This window comes from Leopardus geoffroyi, chromosome B2 (assembly GCF_018350155.1).
Source record: "Leopardus geoffroyi isolate Oge1 chromosome B2, O.geoffroyi_Oge1_pat1.0, whole genome shotgun sequence".
Lineage (NCBI taxonomy): Eukaryota > Metazoa > Chordata > Mammalia > Carnivora > Felidae > Leopardus > Leopardus geoffroyi.
The window spans coordinates 80,525,168-80,547,909 of record NC_059332.1 but is presented as its reverse complement, the minus strand read 5'-3'; the positions used below and the strand labels follow the sequence as shown (position 1 = coordinate 80,547,909).

Genomic DNA, 22,742 nt, shown 5'->3' with positions numbered 1-22,742 from the left:
GAATGCCGTTTGATGTAGTGCAAGCCCTTAAGTGCCTCCTTGTTCCTACAGATACACGGATTCCCAGCTCCAGAGACTTGTGCTGTGCCGGCACTTGGCAGGTTTGGCAGAGCTGCTCCCTGAATCCCGGCGGCAGGAATACATGCAAAACTGTGAGCAGCTGCTGCTCGGGGACAAGCAGACCTTCCAGCATGTGGGCCAGACTCTTGGGGACATGGCCGGGCAGGAGGCCCTGCCCAAAGAGCTGCTATGCCTCTTGCTTACCTCCCTGCGCCACTTGTTTGGGGAAGGGGATGGTAAGCGGGACCTGCCCGAGCCAGCACGGCGTGGGAGCCTGTGGGTGAGCCTTGGCTTGCTCCAGATTCAGACATGGCTTCCGCAGGCACGCTTTGACCCTGCAGTGAAGAGGGAATACAAGCTCAAGTACGCTAAGGAAGAGGTATGGAGGGATGAGAGTTTGGAGCATGGGCTCCATCCCTGACTGGGTGGACTTGCTTAGTATATTACTCCTTTTATTCCCTTTTGGATGCTCAGAACATCAACGGGGTGATTTTGCATAAGCTGCCCTATGACTTCCCAGGAGTGTGTTCTAAAGACTACATTTTCCTCTTTGAGAATTCCTCTAAGTAAGCTTAGGCACTTGGAGGGGCCCTTCCTAAGCCTCTGATGTATCTCTCCTGTCCAGACTCCCTCTACCTGAACTAAGTTTTGAATATTTGGACTTGGATAATTTCTTTAGATGTGGTATAGTATTCCTCAGGTTTTGAACTTTTGGTGTTCCTTATCTAAAGTTCAAGGATCAAGTAGATTTAGATTATGTGGTATCCCTTGATATTTGAACTTGTAAGCAAATTCAGGAACTGAATACATAAAGATAGTGATAAGATTTTTCTTCTTCAAAATATGGAAGTAGTATATGAGTTGGTAAAACTGGAAGAACAGAGTCTCATAAATTCAGTGATATAAACAAGATAGTTTCCTTCACCTAACAGCTCGGAGATGAAGTGGTCCAGGTTAATGGAACAGAATCCCTTGCTCTTGGATCATTCAGGAGCCCAGGTTCCTTCTGTCCAGTTGCTCTACCCTTCCCCAGGGCATTGTCCTCTTGGACGTGGGCACAGCTGAGCACAGCAGACCAGCTTCTTCCCTTTCTATTAGTTACACCAGCTGCAGTGTGAGTGGAAGACCCGAAACCTCTCATCCCAGCTACACACTGGAAGAGACCTGGAAGATGAAGTCATTCTCAGTTACTGTCATCCTCACATCAGGTAACAGCAGAGTTATTGTGTTGATGGTTTATTGACTCTTTAAAAAAAAAAAAATTTTTTTTTTTTTGAGGTTGACCTTCACAGTGTAATTGCAGTGTTTGAGGTGATGATATAGAGGTGATGATATAGATCTCTGAACTACATTGGCGATTAGATGCTAAAGCCATTGTTACTGTCAGGAAAAGTTAATACTCTGAAAGGAAGGGCAGATTCTCATGAGGCCAGGAGGGTTTAAACCAGAATTTATTCTCAACATGACAGAAGTTAGATGTGATAATGTGCACTGAGTTGCGTTTGTTGTCTTAGTAAATATTGTATAATGTAGCAGGTCTGAGCTCCAGTCCTGTCCCTGTCCTTTGGCTTTAGACTTTGAAGAGATCACAATGTCTTTAAGCCTAAAAGGTCTGGGGTGCCTGAATGGCTCAGTCAGTTAAGCATCTTACATCAGCTCAGGTCATGATCTCACTGTTGGTGGGTTCAAGCCCCGCGTCGGGCTCTGTGCTGACAGCTCAGAGCCTGAAGCCTGCTTTGGATTCTGTATCTCCCTCTCTCTCTGCCCCTCCCCCGTTCACACTGTCTCTCTGTATCTCCTGAAAATAAATAAATGTTAAAAAAAAAAAAAAAAGCCTAAGAGGTCTGTAAGAGTAGGGTAATACAACTACTTCAGTGAGTAGTAACACCATGTGTGGCATGTGATAAATGCTTTTTCTATATTCTCCATTTACATTATAATTGCCAGTATTTTCTTCATGTTATTCCTTAGAAGCTGATATGTCTTCATTCTGTTTTCCTAGCTAAGGGCTGAGTCTCTGACAGAATTTGCATATTGTGATAATTTGCCTTTAGATTACTGCGCCAAAGAATAGATCATCTGGAGAACTTAATCTGCAGCCTGTCAAAGAAGCAGGCCTTCAGACCCCAGGTGCCTGCCTATGAGTCATTGGTGCAGGAAATCCACCACTATGTCACCAGCATTGCCAAGGCCCCTGCTGTTCAGGATCTGCTCACACGGCTCCTGCAGGCTCTCCACATGGATGGGCTTCGGTCTGCCCAGGTGGCCCAAAACCTTCTGAAGGAGGAGGCTTCCTGGCAGCAGTCACACCACCAGTTCAGGAAGCGGTTGGCCGAGGAGTATGCCCTCTATCCAGATTCTGTGGCCCCACTGCAGGCATCCATCTTGCAGTTGCAGCATGGCATGAGGCTGGTGGCATCTGAGGTCTACGCTTCATTCCATGGCAGTGTGGTCTGTGCAGACAGACTGGGTGCCCTGGCCACATCCCTGTTGGCTTTTCCATCGGTGGGCCCCACCTTCCCCACTTACTATGCTCATGCAGACGCCTTATGCTCAGTGAAGTCAGAGGAGGTTCTTCGAGGCCTTGGGAAGTTGATCCTCAAGCGCTCAGGAGGAAAGGAGCTGGAAGGCAAGGGCCAGAGACCTTGTCCTACCCGAGAGCAGCTGCTGATGAATGCCCTCCTTTACCTGCGTTCCCATGTGCTGTGCAAGGGAGAGCTGGACCAGAGGGCCCTGCAGCTCTTCAGACATGTGTGCCAGGTAAGCCTATTTCTAGGGGGCAGCATTGACCTTCTCCTAAAGGGAGCTGGGTGTGTAAGCAGGGCATCTGGAGGACACTGGCAATACCCTGTGTAGATAGAGATCATGTGGTTGGGCAGTGGGATCTGGTGTCTGTTCCTTTCTTTCTCCTATTCAGCTGTTAGTTTTGGGGGTATTTGTCCCTCAATTTTTAAGACATTTTTAATTAGAAAACATTAGTGATATTAGCTCTTTATCTGTGATACACATTGGAAATATTTTCTCCTATTTTGTTGTCTTTTGATTTTATTTATGGTGAGTTTTGCCATGTAATAGTATCAACCTTTATCAAGAAAATAACTTTTTTCCCCAACGAAAGCAATTTGTTTTTAACTTATATAATTAAAAGAATAAATATAAACAAAACCCACTAAATTTTACCATTGAAAGCTGTATAAACTGTTAACATATTGGTGCATCCCATTCTAGGCTTATTTTTTTTTAAGTTTATTTTGAGAGAAAGAGAGAGTATGTGTTTGCTTGTGTGTGAGTGGGGTCTGTGGGGGGAGGGGCAGCAGGGGGGAGCAGAGAAAAAGGGAGAGAGAGAATCCCAAGCAGGCTCCATGCTGTCAGTGCAGAACCCATCTTGGGGCTTGATCTCATGAACCATGAGATCATGACCTGAGCCAAAATCAAAAGTTGAATGCCACCCGGGTGCCCCTTTAGCAGTAGAACTCTTTTAAAAATAAAAATCTTAGAATAGTTTCCCAACATGTAGTAGATAAAAGAGCTGCTTTAGTTGAGAACAATTCTGTTCCCTCCCTGGTCTCTGAGACTGGTCCTTAAATCACTAGAGTTCTGTAAACCACTACTAAAGTTCATTCTGTTTTATACTTTGCTTTAAAAAAACCTAACAGCATTTAGTGATTATTTTCTTCCATAATTATGCTATTCTTCAGCTGCATCATGTTGAACGGCTGCCCAGTTTTCTATTGTATGGATACGCTCGAAGATACTTAAATAATTTCTTATCATTGAACATTTGTTTTGTATGTAGTCTTTTTATTGTCTTGGAAAACACCAGCACTACCATAAATAGTCTTATACCTAGGTCTTTAGGTACAAATTCTGGAAAGCAGAATTGCTTAGGTTTTTTAACACAAATTATCTTCCTGATTGATGGGTGCTCATTTCCTCAGTTCTCATCAATACTGCATGGTTTCTTTAACTTACAGTTTTTGCCTACTTAAGGATCTAAAATCTTAGAGGTACTAGGGAATTTAAGAAGTGTCTGATAAGGCATAGCCCAGTTTTCCTGATGGTTCCCCTCAACCACCCTGCCCCCAGCCCAGGTTTCCCTTTCCCAAACCCTTGGGCCAGCTGCTTGAGTTGTTAGCCAAGTATAGTCTGAATTACAACCCCCACATTGTCTATGCAGAGCCTGTCCTTAGTACAAAACACTACTAGCTCCTGACAGGAACTTCCAATGGCATTAGCTGTACTGTAGCAAGTTTTTACACCTGTGAAATTGTAGCACTACAGTAAGGGGGTGCTTTGGAAAATGGGTTGCTGCAGATACACAGTTTGAAAACAAAGTTCATTTCCTCTCTATACCTAAAATGTAGTTTCTTGGATGTAGGCATTTACTTCTTTTTGAACCGTAGTACTTTTATTTTCATGAGAAATTAAAAGATGGCCAATCTTGGGGCATCTGCGTGGCTCAGTTGGTTGAGTGTCTGACTCTTGATTTCAGCTCAGGTCATGATCCCAGAGTCATGCATCAGACTCCAAGGTGAGTGTGGAGCCTGCTTGGGATACTCTCCCTCTATACCCTCTCCCCACCCCCTCACCCCCCACCCCCGTCTCTCTTAAACAAACAAAACAAAACAAAACAAAACAAAACAACAACAGATAGCAAGTCTTGCTTTAAGTACTTCAGCAAAAGCAAATAAATTACTTTCTAATATTGTGACTTTTCAGGAAATTATCAATGAGTGGGATGAACAGGAACGCATAGCCCAAGAGAAGGCTGAGCAGGAAAACAGCTTGTACAGATACAGGAGCAGGAACTCCAGGACTGCCCTGAGCGAGGAGGAGGAGGAAGAACGGGAGTTCAGAAAGCAGTTCCCACTGCATGAAAAGGTCGGGTGGTGGTAACAGGGTTTGTTTGGGAATGAATTCCCTTGATGCCACCCGTGTTACCTTTGAATGGTTTTATAATCAGTCTTTTTACTATATCTATATGTAAGTCACTACTTCATTTTCTTGAGTGTTCACACAACATCTTTCCTCCTTCCTTTTTGAGTAGAACTGGATTCTGATTTTTAGAAGTTCAATTGCTCTAATGTTATTGGCAGGATTTTGCAGATATTTTGGTAGAACCAACACTGGAGGAGAAGAAGGGAACTTCAGATGGGCAAGAAGAGGGAGCAGCTTCAGATCCTGGCCTCCTCTCCCAGAGCTCAATGCAGGCTGTGATGCTCATTCATCAGCAGCTGTGCCTCAACTTTGCTCGGTCCCTCTGGTACCAACAGACTTTGCCACCACATGAGACAAAGCATTACCTTGGCCTGTTTCTATCCTGCTATCAAACTGGGGCATCTCTTGTGACACAGTTCTACCCTCTGATGGGTATGACAATTTATTTTTGTTATACTCTTGGGAAACGAGGACAAATAAATGTAATTACTACTTAGGGAACAATTAAAGTCATCACCTCCCTATTTTTTTGCTAAATTCCTTATCGAGGGAGTTTCCTTAGCTTAAGAGACTCCAGCTACTTCAAAAAACTTGATTTAAAATTCTGCAGTAAGTGGGGGCGCCTGGGTGGCGCAGTCGGTTAAGCGTCCGACTTCAGCCAGGTCACGATCTCGCGGTCCGTGAGTCCGAGCCCCGCGTCGGGCTCTGGGCTGATGGCTCAGAGCCTGGAGCCTGTTTCCGATTCTGTGTCTCCCTCTCTCTCTGCCCCTCCCCCGTTCATGCTCTGTCTCTCTCTGTCCCAAAAATAAATAAACGTTGAAAAAAAAAAAAAATTCTGCAGTAAGGGATTTTTATCATTTGAATACTTTGGGAGGAAGGGATTTAAAAAACAAGGATATGGACTTAGTTTAAATAGTTTTGTTCCTCAGTATTATTTCTAATTTGCCTGTAATAGCTTTAGTGCTTTTCCCATCATTTATTATTGGGAGAAACCTGGGAACTCAGAAATTAAGCTTACAGAATATTGTTTGTTTCAGTTTCCTGTATGACCTCATTAGTTACTCCTTGATATTAGGCAGGAAGCTTTAATTTTCATTTCTGTCTACCAAGACAGCTATAAAAGCCAGGAATTTGAATCCATCAAACCAGACTCTGTACTCTTTTAATAACAACCAGGCAATGTCTGAGTTCCTCTGTATGTCTGAGAAACTTGGCAGATTTTGGTGATACTACTATGATACTAGGGTCCTGCTCCTCTAGGCCTATGTTGCTTTGGGCATGATTGGCACTGTGACGTAATCTGCTTCATTAGTTCTAGTAGTTATTGTTTCTGAGCATGTGTTTGACATCTTTGTAACCTGATGGCTCAACCTACTAAGTGCACTGACTGTACTGATGTTAACTTCACAGGAGCTGAACTGAATGACCAACTCCTGGGCAGCCAACTTTTGGCCTGTACCCTCTCCCATAACACTCTCTTTGGTGAGGCAGCCTCAGATCTGATAGTGAAGCCTGATGGGCCCTATGACTTCTACCAGCACCCCAATGTCCCAGAAGCAAGGCATTGTCAACCTGTGCTTCAGGGTTTCTCAGAGGCTGTCAGTCAGCTGCTGCAGGATTGGCCGGAACACCCAGCCCTTGAGCAGGTAGGGCAGCCTGTGAGGAGGGAACACTGAGGGTGTGGTCTCTGCCATCTCCCAGGGCAATCATGTGCACATTTCAGTATATAAACAAAGGTTTACAGAATCCCACTTGAGTGAGACACTACTCACTTCAAGATGGACATACCAGTTTGTACTGCTGTTACATAAATGATGTTTGGGATTCTGCTAATTTTACTTGTTGGTCCGAGTTTGCTGTCGACATGTTAAAATGCTGCTGTATTATTGCCCTCTTTATTCAGACACATATGCACATTAGCAAAGACCTGCTGGCTTTTTCAAGATTGGCAGTTTTAACGCAGACCTCACTCTGTGGTCTTCAACCAGTTTTTTAGTAACTCTTAACAGCAGAGAGTGGTTAAGAGTTATTATTTTGGGAGCATCTGGCTGGCTCAGTTGAAAGAGAATGTGACTCTTGATTTCAGGGTCATGAGTTCAAGCCCCACATTGGCTGTAGAGATTACTAAAAAAATAAGTAAATAAACTTTAAAAAAAGAAAAAAAAAAGAGTATCATATCAAAGTCCATCTTCTTTCCAGAGTAATCCAGCAGATAAAGTGTTTATCTTTGATCCACAGCCCTAGAAAGCCTCTGTGGCTTTCACAGGGGCTTGTGAAGTAGAGACTTTGCATAAAACTTTCATCAGGCCTCTTTTCAGTGGCCTGTGACTTTGAGTGATTGTATTCCCACAGAGATGCCTAGATCTTTTCTTCGTTTTCTTTTTCTTTCCTGCAGCTGCTGGTTGTAATAGACAGAATTCGTAGTTTCCCACTTTCCAGTCCTATCTCAAAGTTGCTGAATGGCTTAGAGATCCTTCTAGCAAAGGCACAGGTAAGATAATTCTCTCTCTCTCTTCCTCATTTTAGTTTGTAATCAATTGAAAAAAATGATCTTGGGGCAACATTATTGCCAGAGGGACAGAAAGTTATAGTTTGGGTTGGAGAAGAATAAGCCTCTTTGTTTTTCTGGCATGGGGTCAGATCATTACAGGTGAAGCCATTATCTTATGGGGCACGTGAGGGGCCTGTGTCACCTGTTTTCAAGGGTAGGACGCAGCATCCACTGGTACTGCAGTCTCCCTCTTCCAGGGCTCCCAGGTGGGCCTCCAGACCAGCTACGTGCCTGCACGTCCCATCCCCTCAGTCCTTTCACAGCCTCTGAACTATCTGGTGCTTCCCTGACGATCACGTTAGGGCTCTGCACTTCGGAGGGGGTCACGTGTCTAGCAATAGGCATTCACACTCAGGTTCCCAAATCCTTTACTTTTTGCCTGCCTCTAAACTCAGCTCTGCTTGATTCTGTCAGGTGACTAGAAACAACTTGAAGCTAGATACACTGGATGTACACTCATTGCTATTGATAAATCAGCACAAGAGTTATTTAAGAGCCCAGCAGTAAATTTTATCTTTGTTTTTTAGGATTGGGAGGAGAATGCAAGTCGAGCTCTGTCTCTGCGGAAACATCTCGATTTAGTCAGTCAGACGATCATTCGTTGGCGTAAACTGGAACTGAAGTAAGTGATAATCTGTCACTTCCTTCCCCTCCTGAACTTGTGCTGTAGGGACATTCATCTTTTGATAGTTTGCTTCTGCAGGGTTTCTGTAGTAAGATAGAGAATGTACTTTTCAGTTATTAATCACAGAGTTAAACAGCAGGGCATTAGGGGTGCCTGGCTGGCCCAGTCAGTAGAGCATCTGACTCTTGATCTCAGGGCCGTGAGTTCAAGCCCCACATTGGGCATGGAGCCTACTTAAAAAACAAATAGGGCATTTAAAATGACCTCAGTAGAGGGACACCTGGGTGGCTCAGTCAGTTAAGTGTCCAACCTCAGCTCAGGTCATGATCTCACAGCTCGTGGGTTCGAGCCCCACATCAGGCTCTGTGCTGACAGCTCATATCCTGGAGCCTGCTTCGGATTCTGTCTCTGTCTCCCCCTCTCCCACTCACTCTCTGTCTCTCTCTCTCAAAAATAAACATTAAAAAAATAAAATTAAAAAAATAAAATAACCTCAGTAGAGACAATGGCATACATTCCTGAGGCGACACACTAGGTAGCTTCTCTATCTCCACTTGGAAGGAGAGAATAGCGAATGTTTAGCTTTTGCTTCTGTGGTTTCAGACCTTCCAAATGGGTTTCCTTAAATGCCTGGCTTCTTCTCTCATGTTTCAGCTGCTGGTCTATGAGTTTGGATAATACCATGAAGCGCCATACTGAGAAATCCACCAAGCACTGGTTCTCCATCTACCAGATGCTTGAGAAGCACATGCAGGAACAAACAGAGGAGCAGGAAGGTAACAACTGTCCATAAATTCCCTGCATATTTAGAAGTTGCAGGCTAATTGTAGAGTGCTGCAGATGTGGGATTTACCTGTTCCCTTGTCTCCTCGCACCACTCCTTTTACATGGGATGCATCATTGGACTTCATGGTATTTCTGAGAGGTTTACGTGATTTGTTCAGAGTCTAGAGAGCTGGTCATAAGGTTTCCTTATGCTCCATATCCAAGAGACAGGCAAAAATGAAGATGTTTTTTCTTGGGTACTAGTTGACCTGCTTGAGTTAAAAGTGTTTCATTTCCTACTTAAAACAAGCACCTTATAATTCAGTTTCATAATCTGTTTTGAGTGCGTTTAACACATACCCCGAGTGAGCTGTTTTTATATCAGCTGGGAATTTACCTATGCTTCAGAGTTTCACTTTAATTATGGTCTCTCTTTTCCTGCCGTGCCCCAGTGTGTTCCATAGTAGATTGCATGCATGTTACAAATATGAAGTGATGGTTGCAGGTGCATATGTTTTCTTCTTTGAATCTTTAAAGATGATAAGCAGATGACCCTGATGTTGCTGGTCAGCACATTACAAGCATTTATTGAGGGATCCTCACTGGGAGAATTCCACGTACGGCTTCAGATGTTACTGGTTTTCCATTGTCATGTCTTGTTGATGCCTCAAGTTGAAGGAAAGGGTAAGGAGGGGGGTGTGTGTGTTTTTCTTTACTCTTACACTGTACTGTTTAAATGGGTTAGGCTTTGAATTCTTCACAAGATAGGCATCTTATTGCATACCAGGTTTTAAACGTGACGCTTTCAGTCATCTCTTACTTTGAAGTGATTCACATTAGATACAGAGAACAACATTAAAGTACAAACTGGTTATAAATGAAGCCCAAACTAATGAACTCTGCCAGAGGTAAATTGCCAAATGCAGATCTTGGGAACTGGCATGTTGAGGGCGCACATCTTTCTGTATCGACAGTGTAGGTGTCCTGCTAAGCTTCTGCTTGATCCAGGCCATAATTAGATTCTTTGATCTAGCAAGCGCTCTACTACATATCAAGTAACTGCACAGGAAACACTGTCAATTACTGTCCCTGACCGCAGCTATTTGGATGAAAATGTAACTAGGACTATAGATTGTATGTGAATGAGCAGTCAGGGTGAACCTCTTAATAGGCCATCTTTTAAAACAGGTTTAGTTTCTGCTGACTTTACAATAAGATTCTGAGAAAGGGTTTGAAATTGTGTTTAGTGGAACATCTGAGTACATCACCGTTAAGAGCAACAAAATTCAGTATAAGCTGTAATGAAAAAATGGGGTAGAGGTGACAGGCTGCCTGCATCTCAGGGAATTGCTAGACTCAGACTCCCTGATAAGCTGTTAAATAACATGCCTGTGAAATGTTGTGCTGTCATCTCATGGCCTGAAGAGTAAAGAGGAAGGAGCGTCACTAAAATGTGAAGCCCACAGGTGGAGCCAGTAGCACATGCAGCAAGTGTGGTGTTTTTGTTTCCTTTTCATTTCTTCCAGATTCACTTTGCAGTGTTCTGTGGAATTTGTACCATTATTACAAGCAATTCTTTGACCGGGTCCAAGCCAAAATTGTGGAACTTCGTTCCCCCCTAGAAAAAGAACTTAAAGTAAGATGAACAGCTTTGTAATGATTACTCTTGGGAGAACAAAATCAGCAAATTCTTTGTTTAGTTCTTTTCTTTTATCCATTTAACTATGAAGCAGGGGGCTCTGGGGAATGGAGGAGAGCATTGCAACTGCCAAGTAGAATGGCAAGATTTATTCTGTGGCATTGGCTCCATTGCTGACCTGTCCCAAGTGTGTGACAGGTTAGTGGAGTGGCCCATCAAAGGCTTCTCAAGAAGATTGCCACAAACGTCTGTTAGTGTTCACTCCCCCGCTCTTGCCCTGGCTGATTTTCCACCTCAGAGGAACGCCATCTAGTGTTGTGTGTCATCAAGGTGCCCTGGGGGAAAGGAGGGTCCTATCTTTTGATAATTCAGTGGTTGTGGAGGCAGCCCTGGTACAAGCTGAACACATATCAGGTGACATGTTGATCATAGGAGCACTCTCTTTTCATTGCTTTGTGGCAAACACCTGGGTTCCCATTTTAGACTTGTTTTACTTGTTCACTGGTATACAGTCCTGTATGTGGGATGGAGTGGGCTCTGGTCTTCGGTAAACAGGTGATTTAGAAAGAAACAAAATGCTACCATTCCTCGTTCTTCATTTATCTTACAGGAATTTGTAAAGATATCCAAGTGGAATGATGTCAGCTTCTGGTCCATTAAACAATCTGTGGAAAAGACACACAGGTAATTTATCTTTTAAAAATTCAGAGTGACTAAAGGTGAGAATTTTTGTATGCTAGGTAGCAAGACTAAATTAAATTGTTCAAGTGGCCTTAGTGCTGCTTTGAACTCATTATAAAGCACTAGATTGTTTGGGTGTGGCTTTTCGACAGCACCCCCTACCACCTGAAGCAAAGTCTGCCTACAAAAAGAATTGGTGTGCCTCAAGACAAAGCAGCCTATGCACTTCTGCTATATACTAGCTGTCGTCCCTTGAGTGAAGTGATGTCCCCATTCCTGGCTTCAGTTTTTACTTCTAGAAAAAGGAGATGACAATACCTGCCTTACTTTTCCTTAAAAAATAAACAGGATGATTATGAGTATCTAAGGGGTTCATGCGTACAGACGATAAGGTTATTAAGTTATATGTGTGTGCATTATGCCATTTTACATTTCCTCACTTTCCATCCATCTTTTCCTCTTCATCTGTCATTACGTGGGGCCAGGACCCTCTTTAAATTCATGAAGAAATTTGAAGCCGTCCTGAGTGAACCCTGCCGGTCATCCTTGGTGGAGAGCGACAAGGAGGAACAGCCTGACTTTTTGTCACAGCCAGCAGCCACCAGCGAGGCATCCCCCATTCAGAGTCTGAACATGGCACTGAGGGAGACCCTGTTGGCCCGGCCAGTAGCTGCACAGGTATACCTTATGAGATGGTGTTTGCTTATTCTTGGGCCAGTCTAGTGAGGTCTGTGCTTTATGTGGAAGAATGTCCCTAGAACTGGGCAAGGCAATTCCTTTGAAATCTTGCTCTTTGGACAAATATAGCACTTGTCTGTATGTCTGACACTGCTACCTAATAAGGCAAAAGGCATCAGTCCTAGTGCTGAAAGTTTAATGTTCGCCTATGGGAAATACGCACTTTCTGTGCTTACCTGTGAAGATTTCATCTTCCTGTGATGGAAGACTTAAAGCATCAGTTGAGGAATATGCCATTGAAGCTGCCTTTGGGCCACCACATGATGAAGCTGCTGTATAGGTGAATGTTTGCAATGATTGGTTGATTTTAGTGGTTGCTGATGACCATGGTATAAATTCTCTCATCATGACCAACTTCAAGCACCAACAGTTAAGAGCTGGCTTGCAAAATTCCAGAAAATGTAACAGTTATGGAGACTTTGGGTGAGCAGGTCTGTTACAGAATGGGTGGTCCCGCATTATATCCTTAGATGTAAAGAGCTTTGGGATCAGAGAGCACACCTCACGACAGTAATAGCCTTTGCCTTCCTACTGTACTTACCGTCGTGGGTCCATAGAGTAAGCAGTGGAAGTCCTCAAGCTATTTTTAGTATTTCCCAAGTACAGAAAGTGTAATAGAAATTGAGCATATAGCCATGCTGTGGTTCTACAAATATGGTGTGGGCTCCAAGTTCATTTTCTTTTGATTATATTCATCAGCTCACTGATTTCTGTCATGCTGACCAAAATTTTTGATTTGCTGTTGATGACAGCATAGGAATTTCAGAGATTCTTCCGGGGTGGGGATGAAAATATGCCCCGGTGGACGAAAGTTTTTCCCATTATCCAGTATCTGGGTTCCTCATAATCGAATTGAAGAAAGTGGAGGGTGGAAGAGGTGGTGGTAGAAGTACGACTTGTGTGTCCAAGACAGGCAGTGCAGCACAGCACCATAAAGGCAGCAGTTCTAGTACATTCCAAAGTCTAGAACGGTCGCTAGCACAGGTAGTATTGCCGCAGGTGGGACGGGGTGCTTCTAAGTGATCTCACGTGGAGCAGCAGTAGGGTTCTCTAAATATCCAGGACACATCTTAATTTTGGTGATGCTGCTTTTGTTCTTGTGAGACCTCAGAGTTGGGGAGGAGAGGATTTAATACTTACTGATCTGAGTGTGTGTAGAGGGGTATGGCATTTAAATTTAGCACCAGTGCAGGTGAGTGCTGTTACTGTTCTTGGCAGTGAGACTAACCTGTGCTCTGTCTCACAGGCTGTGATTCCAGAACAGTGTCAGGGTGCTTCTTTCCCCTTGGAGGGAGAGCTGCTGTGTCGCTTGCCAAAGCTCATGAAACGAATGAGGAAGGTGTGCCTGATGCTCATGAAGGAAAGCCGTCTGCCTTACCTAGTGGAGGGCCTTGATCACTTCACTGGTGAGTGCCAGCAGCCAGGGGCAAAGGGTGGGGTTTGCTCTGTTTTCTCTAGTGCCCCCAAGAGCGTGGGAATTTGCTACCTATGTCCTTTTTTTGACCTCATCAGTAGTGTTGAGCGGTTAATTGAATAAACAAGTGGGCTAAAAAACAGAGCCTAGTCGCCGGAGCCAGCAGAGACCACACAAGCTGTTATAATTTTCGCCTTGTCCATCTTGTCCATAGCTAATGCTATGTTATGCCATTTTCTGCAGTAGCCTTGTCTATATCAGCTCTCTTTGGTTGGGGGCATGAATAAAGAGGTACAGAGACAAGTTTCTCAGAGTCTGTAAGCTGTTCCTACCTCTCCAAATATTGTCTCCCTTGAGTTAAAGGAGAAGGAAGATTCACTCACTGTCCTTTTCTTGCTTTCTTCACTGTGGAGAGATGTAGCAGTTTCATCTGCTGGTCGTCCTTGCACAGGGAAGTTGAGAGCCGAGATTTGCTCTGTAGTATAACAGCCATGGCTGGGGAAGGGATTCCAGAACTTAATAGATTGAGGTCTTGTCATCCTCCAGCACTGTCTGCACCCCTAATCACCCCCCATGAGTATGGTGTCAGAGTGAAACTGGTCCTTCTTCAATGAGGCTACAATGTGATCTCAGGGAGCTCTTTATTTTTAAAACTTGTTAGGGGGTGCCTGGGTGGTTCAGTTGGTTAAGCATCTGACTCTTGATTTCAGCTCAGGTTATGATTTCACAGTGTGTGGGATCGAGCCCCAAGCTAGGCTCTGAGCTGACAGTGTGGAGCCTGCTTGGGATTCTCTCTCACCCCCTCTTTTTGCCCCTCCCCTGCTTGTGCACATATGAATGTGTGCACTCCATATCTCTTTCTCTCTCTCCCTCTCTGTCTCAAAAAAATAAACATTAAAAAAAAAAACTTGTGGGGCGCCTGGGTGGCGCAGTCGGTTAAGCGTCCGACTTCAGCCAGGTCACGATCTCGCGGTCCGTGAGTTCGAGCCCCGCGTCGGGCTCTGGGCTGATGGCTCAGAGCCTGGAGCCTGCTTCCGGTTCTGTGTCTCCCTCTCTCTCTGCCCCTCCCCCGTTCATGCTCTGTCTCTCTCTGTCCCAAAAATAAATAAACGTTGAAAAAAAAAATTTAAAAAAAAAAAAAAAAAAAAAAAAACTTGTTAGAACAATAGCCTATTATATATATCCATTGCTAAAGATGATCTGCCTGCCTGATCCTGATGATCGAAATGAAAGGGATACAGGTCCCATGTGCATCTTCTGGAAAGGGTACCCACTCTGTGATGCAAAGAATTCTCTGACTTTCCTACAATGTCCATATAATGGTGTCCACTATACTTGCTTTCTTCTGGAAGACTAGAATGTCGGTGTTAGTTTGTTAGAGCTACCTTAAAGTATCACATATAGGGTGGCTTAAACAAGAAAAGTTAGTTTTCTAAACAGTTCTGGAAGTTAAACATATGAAATGGTTTGGTTTGGTTTGGTTTCTTCTGAGGTCTGTCCCCTTGGCTGCTCTGTTTCCCCTCTGTGTTTTCACATGTTCTCCCATGTCCTACTCTTCTGTTAAGAACATCAGTCAGGTTGGATTAGGGCCCACCCATATTGCCTCACCTTACCTTAATTACCTCTTTAAAGGTCTTATCTCCAAATACACTCATAATCTGAGGCACTGGGGGTTAGGACTCTAACATGAATTTTGGGGGACACAGTCCATAACACTTCCTGTAGCAGGCAGGAAGCAGCCTCATGTTACAGCCACCCATGGGTATTCAGCAAGGCAGTGTGGTGCTGGAGAAAGAATTTGGGTTTCAGAGTCAGTTTGGCCAGGGTTTGTGTCCTGTCTTCTAGTCACTCTTTAGCTGAATCAACTTTAGTAAGTGACTAGACCTTTCTGAGCCTCTCCAAACAGCTGTAAATCAGTGCTCCTGGAGTTGTACAGAGTAAGGGAACATCAACCACGAACCAGGTACAGTATAGGACCTCAGGATGTATCCTATTTATGGGAAATATATGATTTAAATTCTTACTATAAATTGCTGCACATAGTGTTCAGCAAGTGCTTTTTTGCCTATTTTTAAACCCCATAAATTAAAAAAAGAAAAACTACTTTTATTAGGTTTGTTGTCAAGAGGGATGAATTCCATGAGTATTTTCTATTTCCGTGCACCTTTAATTTAGAATTTACCAAATGCTAAGGACTGTGCTAGTTATCAGAGCTGTAAAGATGAGTGTCACCTGGTTCTCGTGTCCCACAATGTCCTGGGTCTGAGTAGTTTAACATGTTAATAAGACTGTGGGATTTTGGTATTTCCTCCTTGTTATTTCCTTAGGTGAAGTGATTTCCTCTGTGAGTGAGCTGCAGAGCTTGAAGGTGGAGCCCTCTGCAGAGAAGGAGAAGCAGCGGTCAGAAGCCAAGCATATTCTCCTGCGGAAGCAGCGAGCTTTAGCAGACCTCTTTCAACACCTTGCCAAAACTGGTATGGTTCTCATTGGAAACCTGATGAAGAATGATCACCAGCTCTTAGGGAGGAAAACAACGCGGGTGATGTGGGGGGAATTTCTAGAGACGATTGGGGTGGTGGAAAGCAGGAGGCAGTAGGCAAGGTTTTGAAATGCCATTCTGAGAGTTCAGTCACACATATGAAATCCATATGATGAACCAACCATTTGTGAGTCCCAAATATTTTCACAGTTTTGTAACGAAGGTTCTCAGAAACCATGCTTTGTTTTCATCACCATATGTTGTATGGCACCCACCCTTCCAATGTAGCTTAGAGAGCAAATTCTCAAACTTTAATGTATGTTCCAATGACTCAGGGAATCTTGTTAAATGCAGGGGTTCTGTTGTAGTAGGGGCAGGGCAGGGCCTGTCAGCGTGAGTTCTAACTAGCTCCTGGGTGGTGCTATTCCAAGGACTTTATTTTTAGAGTCACAGTGGCAGTGGGATGGGGTGGGGCATAGCACAGTCATTCTCTTCTGAGTTCCTTTACTTAAATGCATGCTGTTTACTTCCTAGGTTTGTCATATCGCAAAGGTCTTGCCTGGGCCCGTTCAAAAAACCCTCAAGAGATGCTTCATCTTCACCCGTTAGATCTCCGGAGTGCATTGTCTGTAGTCAGCAGCACTCAGGCTGATTCTAGGTTTGTTTTTTAAATTATAAATGGAGCAAGTCATTTAAGCTTCATGTCTTCATTTGCCAAAATGGGGATAGAATACCTCTCTCCTAGCATTGCTGTAAAGATAACATTTTAAAATGTGCCTGGCTCTGGCTCTGGCTCTGCATCTGGCACGTGGTGAGCATTCAGTAAGAGACTTTTTTTTCTTTTTTCTTTTTCTTTCTCCTTGTATTCACCTCTCCCGTTATTTTTTTGGTCCTTTGATTTTCCTGAGGTCTCCTCACTTGGTTTGAATTCACAGGCGAAAATCTGTGAGAGAATGGCCACATTTTTAGCTATTTCATATACATAAATTCGTTATAATTTCTAATGTATTCTTCAATTTGAGAACCTATAAATTTTGAGACAGAGTTACCTCTGTGTTCATAACTGTGGCAGAAGTGGTGGTAAATAGATGATTTGCATGAGCTGGGTACACATACATTTGTATTTTGTTTGCTCAGTGGCCCTCTGAGTGCTTTAAAGTTTAATTCAACACAGCATTATAAAAAGTAGAAATTTTATTTTTAAGATTTATTTAAGTAATCTCTACACCCATCGTGGGACTCAAACTCACAACCCTGAGATCAAGAGTCACATGCTCTTCTGACTGAGCCAGCCAGGCATCCCCAAAGTAGAAATTTTACATAAATAAATAAATATTCTGAATTTCAGTTTTTCAGGAAGATTGGGCCAATTGGATTTGCTTTCCTGTGAGAAAGTTAAACTGTAGCTCCCTCCTTTGGACAGGACACGTGCTCTCCAGATCACTACAGTCTGCAAACAGTCCTGTTGCTTTTCCCACATTGAGGTCGGCTGTCATTGCCATGTATCATTTTGTGCTTGTCTGTCCTTAATCATTTATGTTAACTGCTTGGCCCCCGTGGGCATCAGAATTTATGACCTTTAGCGTCCACTCCTAAGATAGTTATAAAGTTTTCATTAAGGAAACTATATTGTCATCATAATTTATTTTCCCTCTATACTTCCAGTGTTAAGTATTTAATACATTCTTTGCATAAAGGACTAATGAGCGCCTGACTGAATGAGACCTCACAGAAATGAATCTATTCGCACTCTTAGCTTTTGGTTGTGACTAAATAATACCAATCTCTGAGTCTTCAGGATCTTTGATGGGAAATAGTGGTTTTAATTAAGTATATCATGTTGATTTCTAGGCTGCTGACAGAAATCTCCTCTTCATGGGATGGATGCCAGAAGTACTTCTTTCGCTCTCTTGCACGGCACGCCAGGCTTAGTGCAGCCTTAGCAGCTCCTGCCAAGGTCGGTGAAAGAACCTCAGAATTGCCGGGGCCCAGGGAAAGCTCCTATTTTGTTCCTCCAGGGCGGCACTCTCAGGTCTTACCAAGTGATCAGAGCCCATTACAGAACGTGACTGAGCTTTTTGCAGAACATCATTAAACTTACAGTATAAATCAGTGTAATTTTGTGCTTAATCAGAAAGCATTTTATCATAAATTCTATTACTTACGTTTGCCAACAAGACCAAATGCGTAAGAAAAGTTATGTAAGGGGTGCCTGGGTAGCTCAGTCGATTGAGCATCTGACTTCGGCTGGAGTCATGATTTCAGGGTTTATGAGTTCGAGCCCCTCGTGGGCTCACTGCTGTCAGCATAGAGCCTGCTTCGGATCCTCTGTCTTCCCCTCTCTCTCTCTCTCTCTCTCTCTCTGCCCCTTCCCCACATGCGCTCATGCACACACACACACTCTCTCAAAAATAAATAAAACATTTAGAAAAGAGGTTATATAAGAAATGCTTCATGTGGAGAATGCCATCTTCAGATAGTTTTCCTCTTGTGAATTGAGAAAAGGCCACTAATTTTGATGTTAAACTAGTTCTTTTTTTGTTTTGTTTTAGTTTATTTATTTACTTAGAGCGAGCTGGGGAGCAGCAGAGAGAAGGGGAGAGAGAGAGAGACACAGAGAGAGAATATCCCAACTAGGCTCCACACTGCCAGCATGGAGCCCGATGCGGGGCTCGAACTCACAAACTGTGAGACTAATGACCTGAGCCAAAATCTAGAGTCAGATGTTTAACCAGCTGAACCACTCAGGTGTCTCAGTGTTAAATCTAGTTCCTATTCATGGAACATCAGTGATTTGTGGAAGCACAATTTGAGAAGCACTGCTTAGAAAGATGAATGTGTTGCCTCTAGACTGCAGCATATCCAAAGTTTATCCAATTAAAAGGCACTTTCCCCAGCGAGTTTTGGATGAAACTGCTTTCTGGTGACACCTGCGTGTGTGGTGATGTTTGCCAGTAATTCCTTTGGCATGTTTCCATTTCCCCTTTGCAGGAGTTGGGCATGAGCAACATCGAGCGATGCAAAGGGTTCTCGGCACATCTGATGAAGGTGCTTATCCAACAGCGGCGCTCCCTGACCACGCTGACTGAGCAGTGGATCCTCCTCAGGTATTCACGAACTAGTTAGTTGGGTTTGTGGCATGAATTAGGAACAATTGTGTGAGTCTGCTCTCAATTTGGAAATGAACTTTTGAGACCCAGAGAAGCAGATGGTGTTTCTCTTGGCTCTTGCCCTTGCTTTTGGTGATGTGCTTCTGCCCTGTGGTTGTGGCAGCACCTCTTGGGAGAATGGGCCCTGGGAGATGAGTTCGGGGGCTGAATTAGATAAAATTGCCATGGCTGAAGTACACCTTGGTCTGGAGAGAGGGGGTTTGTGGTTGACAGTCCATCAGATTGAGTGACAGGATTGTGTATATGGTGTTGTAGCATCTGTCTCTGGGCATAGATTAGATTTGAGACTGCTTCAGTTCATGGGGGGTTTTGGACCACAGAGTTGCAATTTGCTGAGCCATGCATGGAGCTTCCTCAGTGGAATTAAATATTTAAAAGACGAGGACAGTTAGGAAGCCTGTCATCATTTTTTGAATGGATTCTTGGCTGAGAGGTAGTATTTCCAGATTGTAATCACTTTGGCCGCAACCATTTTCTGTTGTACGCATAAGGGTTTATCTAACAAAGTATACCACGTTTACTAGATTTTTTTTTTTTTTTTAAGTAATGGTTGAAATCACTGCAGTGATTTGACTGTTAGATGGGGAAAAGCTGTAAGGGGGTAGGTGATAAGCAGTGAGTTTTGACACTTGTGTAAGACTGAAGAAACTTGCTTTCGGTCTTCAGAAGGTTGTGTTTAAGTATTTCAAAGGACATTTTAACAGTCTTAACCATGGGGGTTCTCTCCTTGATTATGTGAAAAAGCCCATACTTTGTTCAGAAACAAATGAAGTTATTGTTAAAAACAACATGGCGATGCAGTTTAAGGTGCCACATGATTTCTCCATGGGTTTCTCTGCACAGGAACCTCCTTGGCTGTGTGCAGGAAATTCATGGCAGGCTGACTGAGCCGCTGGCCTACCCGGTGGCCTTCCCCCCTCAGGATGGTGTGCAGCAGTGGACAGAAAGGCTGCAGCATCTGGCCATGCAGAGCCAGATCCTGCTTGAGCAGCTCTCCTTGCTCCTCCAGTGCTGCCCCAGTGCAGGGCCAACTCCAGGCCACAGTGGTGCCCAGGTACAGGGTCAGCCTTCTGCCCCCTACCCAGAAGGACCAGAGCTCACCAATGGCCAGCTTTCTGGAGCCATACAGGACCTCATCCCATCAGAATTGAGTTGCCCATCCCCGCTACCTCGAAATCAGTTGCCCTCTGGTTGCTGGATGCGGAAACAGGACGAGCTTTGGCAACAGTCAACTGCAAGATTAACAGAGATGCTGAAAACCATTAAAACAGTGAAAGCTGATGTTGACAAAATCAGGCAGCAGTCTTGTGAGACTCTCTTTCATTCTTGGTGAGTATGGCTATGTCTGTACTGTCCCTCTTTGTGCTTGGGTGCTTGCTCAGAGTTTAGTAAGGGGATAAAATGATGAAAGCTTATTTTATTTCAATTCTGTTTTTCTGTGGACCTTCATAGTACTTTGTAGCGTATGTCTAGCTGTTACTCTTGAGGTACAATGAATTCTCCCCTGCTCACGTTTTAATGGATGGAAGGAGCGGGGTGTGTGTGTGTGTGTTTATGGTAGCCCCTTCTTCTCAACATTGTTGAATTTCTGTTGTTGCAGGAAAGATTTTGAAGTTTGTTCTTCTGGGCTGAGTTGCCTGTCCCAGGTGTCAGTTCATTTGCAAGGACTAGAGTCCTTGTTCATTATTCCCAGGATACAAGTTGAGCAAACAGACCAACAAATGGCATTAGTTGAGAGCCTGGACTATTTAAGAGGAGAAATCAATAAAGCCACAGATGACTTTACTTCCTGGAAGACACATCTACTTGCTTCAGGAAGCCAAAGTGGTAAGACTGTCTGTCACTCAGTAAGGGAGTCAAAGCCTGGTGTAGGAGTGATGTCTTACAGATTTAAATCTAGACTATCCTAAAGACACATTATGTTTTGTTCCAGACATATCTGTCCAGGGTTCTAAGGCAGATAGGTGTGGTTGGAACCCCTAGCTCTTAACTCTGCCTCATTTCTCTTTTTTCTTAAAGTTTATTTATTTATTTTGAGAGAGAGAAAGGAAGAGAGAGACAATCCCAAACAGGCTCCACACTGTCAGTGCAGAGCCCCATGTAGGGCTCGAACTCATGAACCATGAGATCATGACCTGAGCCAAAATCCAGAGTCGGAGTCGACCATCTGAGCCACCCAGGCACCTCTCTGCCTCATTTCTTTGAGTACCTTGCCTTTGAGTTGATCATGTCACTTTGTAGCACACATGTAGGGAGGCAGCACGGGCTCACTCGCTGTTAGCAGACAATTCTTTCTGAGACTGGAAAGCTGAGGGCTGATATTTGGACTAAATTGGTGGTTATATACAGCATCTTAACTATTTTCGTATTTTTGGCATTCTTCTAGCAGAACTTTCAATAAAAGATGATAAACTTGTAATTCATCTCAGCAAGGAATGTGTCTCATTCATCTTTGTATTCAGCAGAGTTTGACACTGTGGCTCACTCATAGTAGGTGGTTAACAGGTGGCTGTTTTGTAAAAATAACAAGTGAGGATTGTTAATGATTTCTAGAGGCACTGGAGCAAATGATTGGGTTTTTTGTTTGTTTCACACCTTCTTACTTACTAGGAAACCAAATGTTAGATGAAGGGTTTGTGGAAGATTTTTCAGAACAGGTGGAAACTGCCATCCGGGCCATTCTTTGTGCCATCCAGAACTTAGCAGAAAGAAACAGTAAAAAGACAGAGGAGAACACTGACCAAAGCAGACCACAAGAAGAGGATGGTATGTCTGAAATCAAGCAAAAGCTATTTTTCTACTTGATTTAATTTCTAAATTTATTTTTCTGGCTAAATATTTAAAAAAATTTTTTTTGTGTTTATTGTTTATTTTTGAGAGAAAGAGCATGAGTGGGAAGGGGCAGAGAGAGGGAGACACAGAATCTGAGGCAGGCTCCAGGCTCTGAGCTGTCAGCACAGACCCCGATGCAGGGCTCGAATCCACAAACCACAAGATCAAGACCAAGCCAAAGTCGGGCTCTCAACCGACTGGGCCACCCAGACGCCCCTTTGTGGCTAAATATTTAAGGACAGATATTGGGAATGATGAGTGCATGAATGGAGATGAAAAGGGTTTATTTTGTGTTACTCATCATGTCTTCCTTTTCTGTGAATGAAAGGGGCAGCAGGCTTGGAGGGACTGCAATCAGGACATCTAACAAAACTGTTAGAGGATGATTTGTGGGCCGACGTGAGCACTCTGCATGTGCAGAAAATCATTTCTGCCGTCTCTGAGCTGTTGGAGAGGCTGAAATCGTACGGTGAAGACGGCATAGCAGCAAAACACACGGTAACCAGCAGTGCTTCAGAAGCTTCTTGCCATCCAGAGTGGGTTTCACTTTGCTCCATGTAGGTGCTCCCAAAGCAGGCCTTTGGGGGCAAAAATCACTCAAAATTTGTTTTCTTTATGCAGGTAAACATGACTGACAAACTGTGAAAAGCTTAGGGCTTGCTAGCTAAGGGTTATAGTTTTAAGATGCATAGATGCAAAAAAAAATGCTAGCAACCCAGAGTATCTGTCATCTTGGGGATTCTTTCATACCCTAACCACATATTTTCCTGGGTGTTTGATGTTAATGGTGGATGTTGCTGCCATCAGCTAATGAATCGCCACACTCTGCAAATACCTTCCCCTTCACAAC

The 22,742-nt window shown here is 43.7% G+C and overlaps 1 protein-coding gene across 1 annotated transcript in view; it reads left to right on the top strand.

The window, feature by feature from the left end:
- MDN1 (midasin AAA ATPase 1) overlaps window positions 1–22,742 on the top strand; it is a 174,349-nt gene that overhangs the window by 123,442 nt on the left and 28,165 nt on the right. Inside the window, exons 61-82 of the mRNA XM_045499022.1 lie at window positions 52–439; window positions 1,159–1,268; window positions 2,115–2,820; window positions 4,780–4,941; window positions 5,157–5,430; window positions 6,409–6,644; window positions 7,394–7,489; window positions 8,077–8,171; window positions 8,829–8,950; window positions 9,477–9,623; window positions 10,466–10,575; window positions 11,189–11,262; window positions 11,745–11,937; window positions 13,244–13,403; window positions 15,739–15,885; window positions 16,425–16,548; window positions 17,742–17,847; window positions 18,882–18,997; window positions 19,904–20,389; window positions 20,661–20,887; window positions 21,671–21,826; window positions 22,221–22,390. Of these exons, the coding sequence (XP_045354978.1) occupies window positions 52–439; window positions 1,159–1,268; window positions 2,115–2,820; window positions 4,780–4,941; window positions 5,157–5,430; window positions 6,409–6,644; window positions 7,394–7,489; window positions 8,077–8,171; window positions 8,829–8,950; window positions 9,477–9,623; window positions 10,466–10,575; window positions 11,189–11,262; window positions 11,745–11,937; window positions 13,244–13,403; window positions 15,739–15,885; window positions 16,425–16,548; window positions 17,742–17,847; window positions 18,882–18,997; window positions 19,904–20,389; window positions 20,661–20,887; window positions 21,671–21,826; window positions 22,221–22,390 (4,405 nt within the window). The remainder of the gene's footprint in view (window positions 1–51; window positions 440–1,158; window positions 1,269–2,114; window positions 2,821–4,779; window positions 4,942–5,156; window positions 5,431–6,408; window positions 6,645–7,393; window positions 7,490–8,076; window positions 8,172–8,828; window positions 8,951–9,476; window positions 9,624–10,465; window positions 10,576–11,188; window positions 11,263–11,744; window positions 11,938–13,243; window positions 13,404–15,738; window positions 15,886–16,424; window positions 16,549–17,741; window positions 17,848–18,881; window positions 18,998–19,903; window positions 20,390–20,660; window positions 20,888–21,670; window positions 21,827–22,220; window positions 22,391–22,742) is intronic.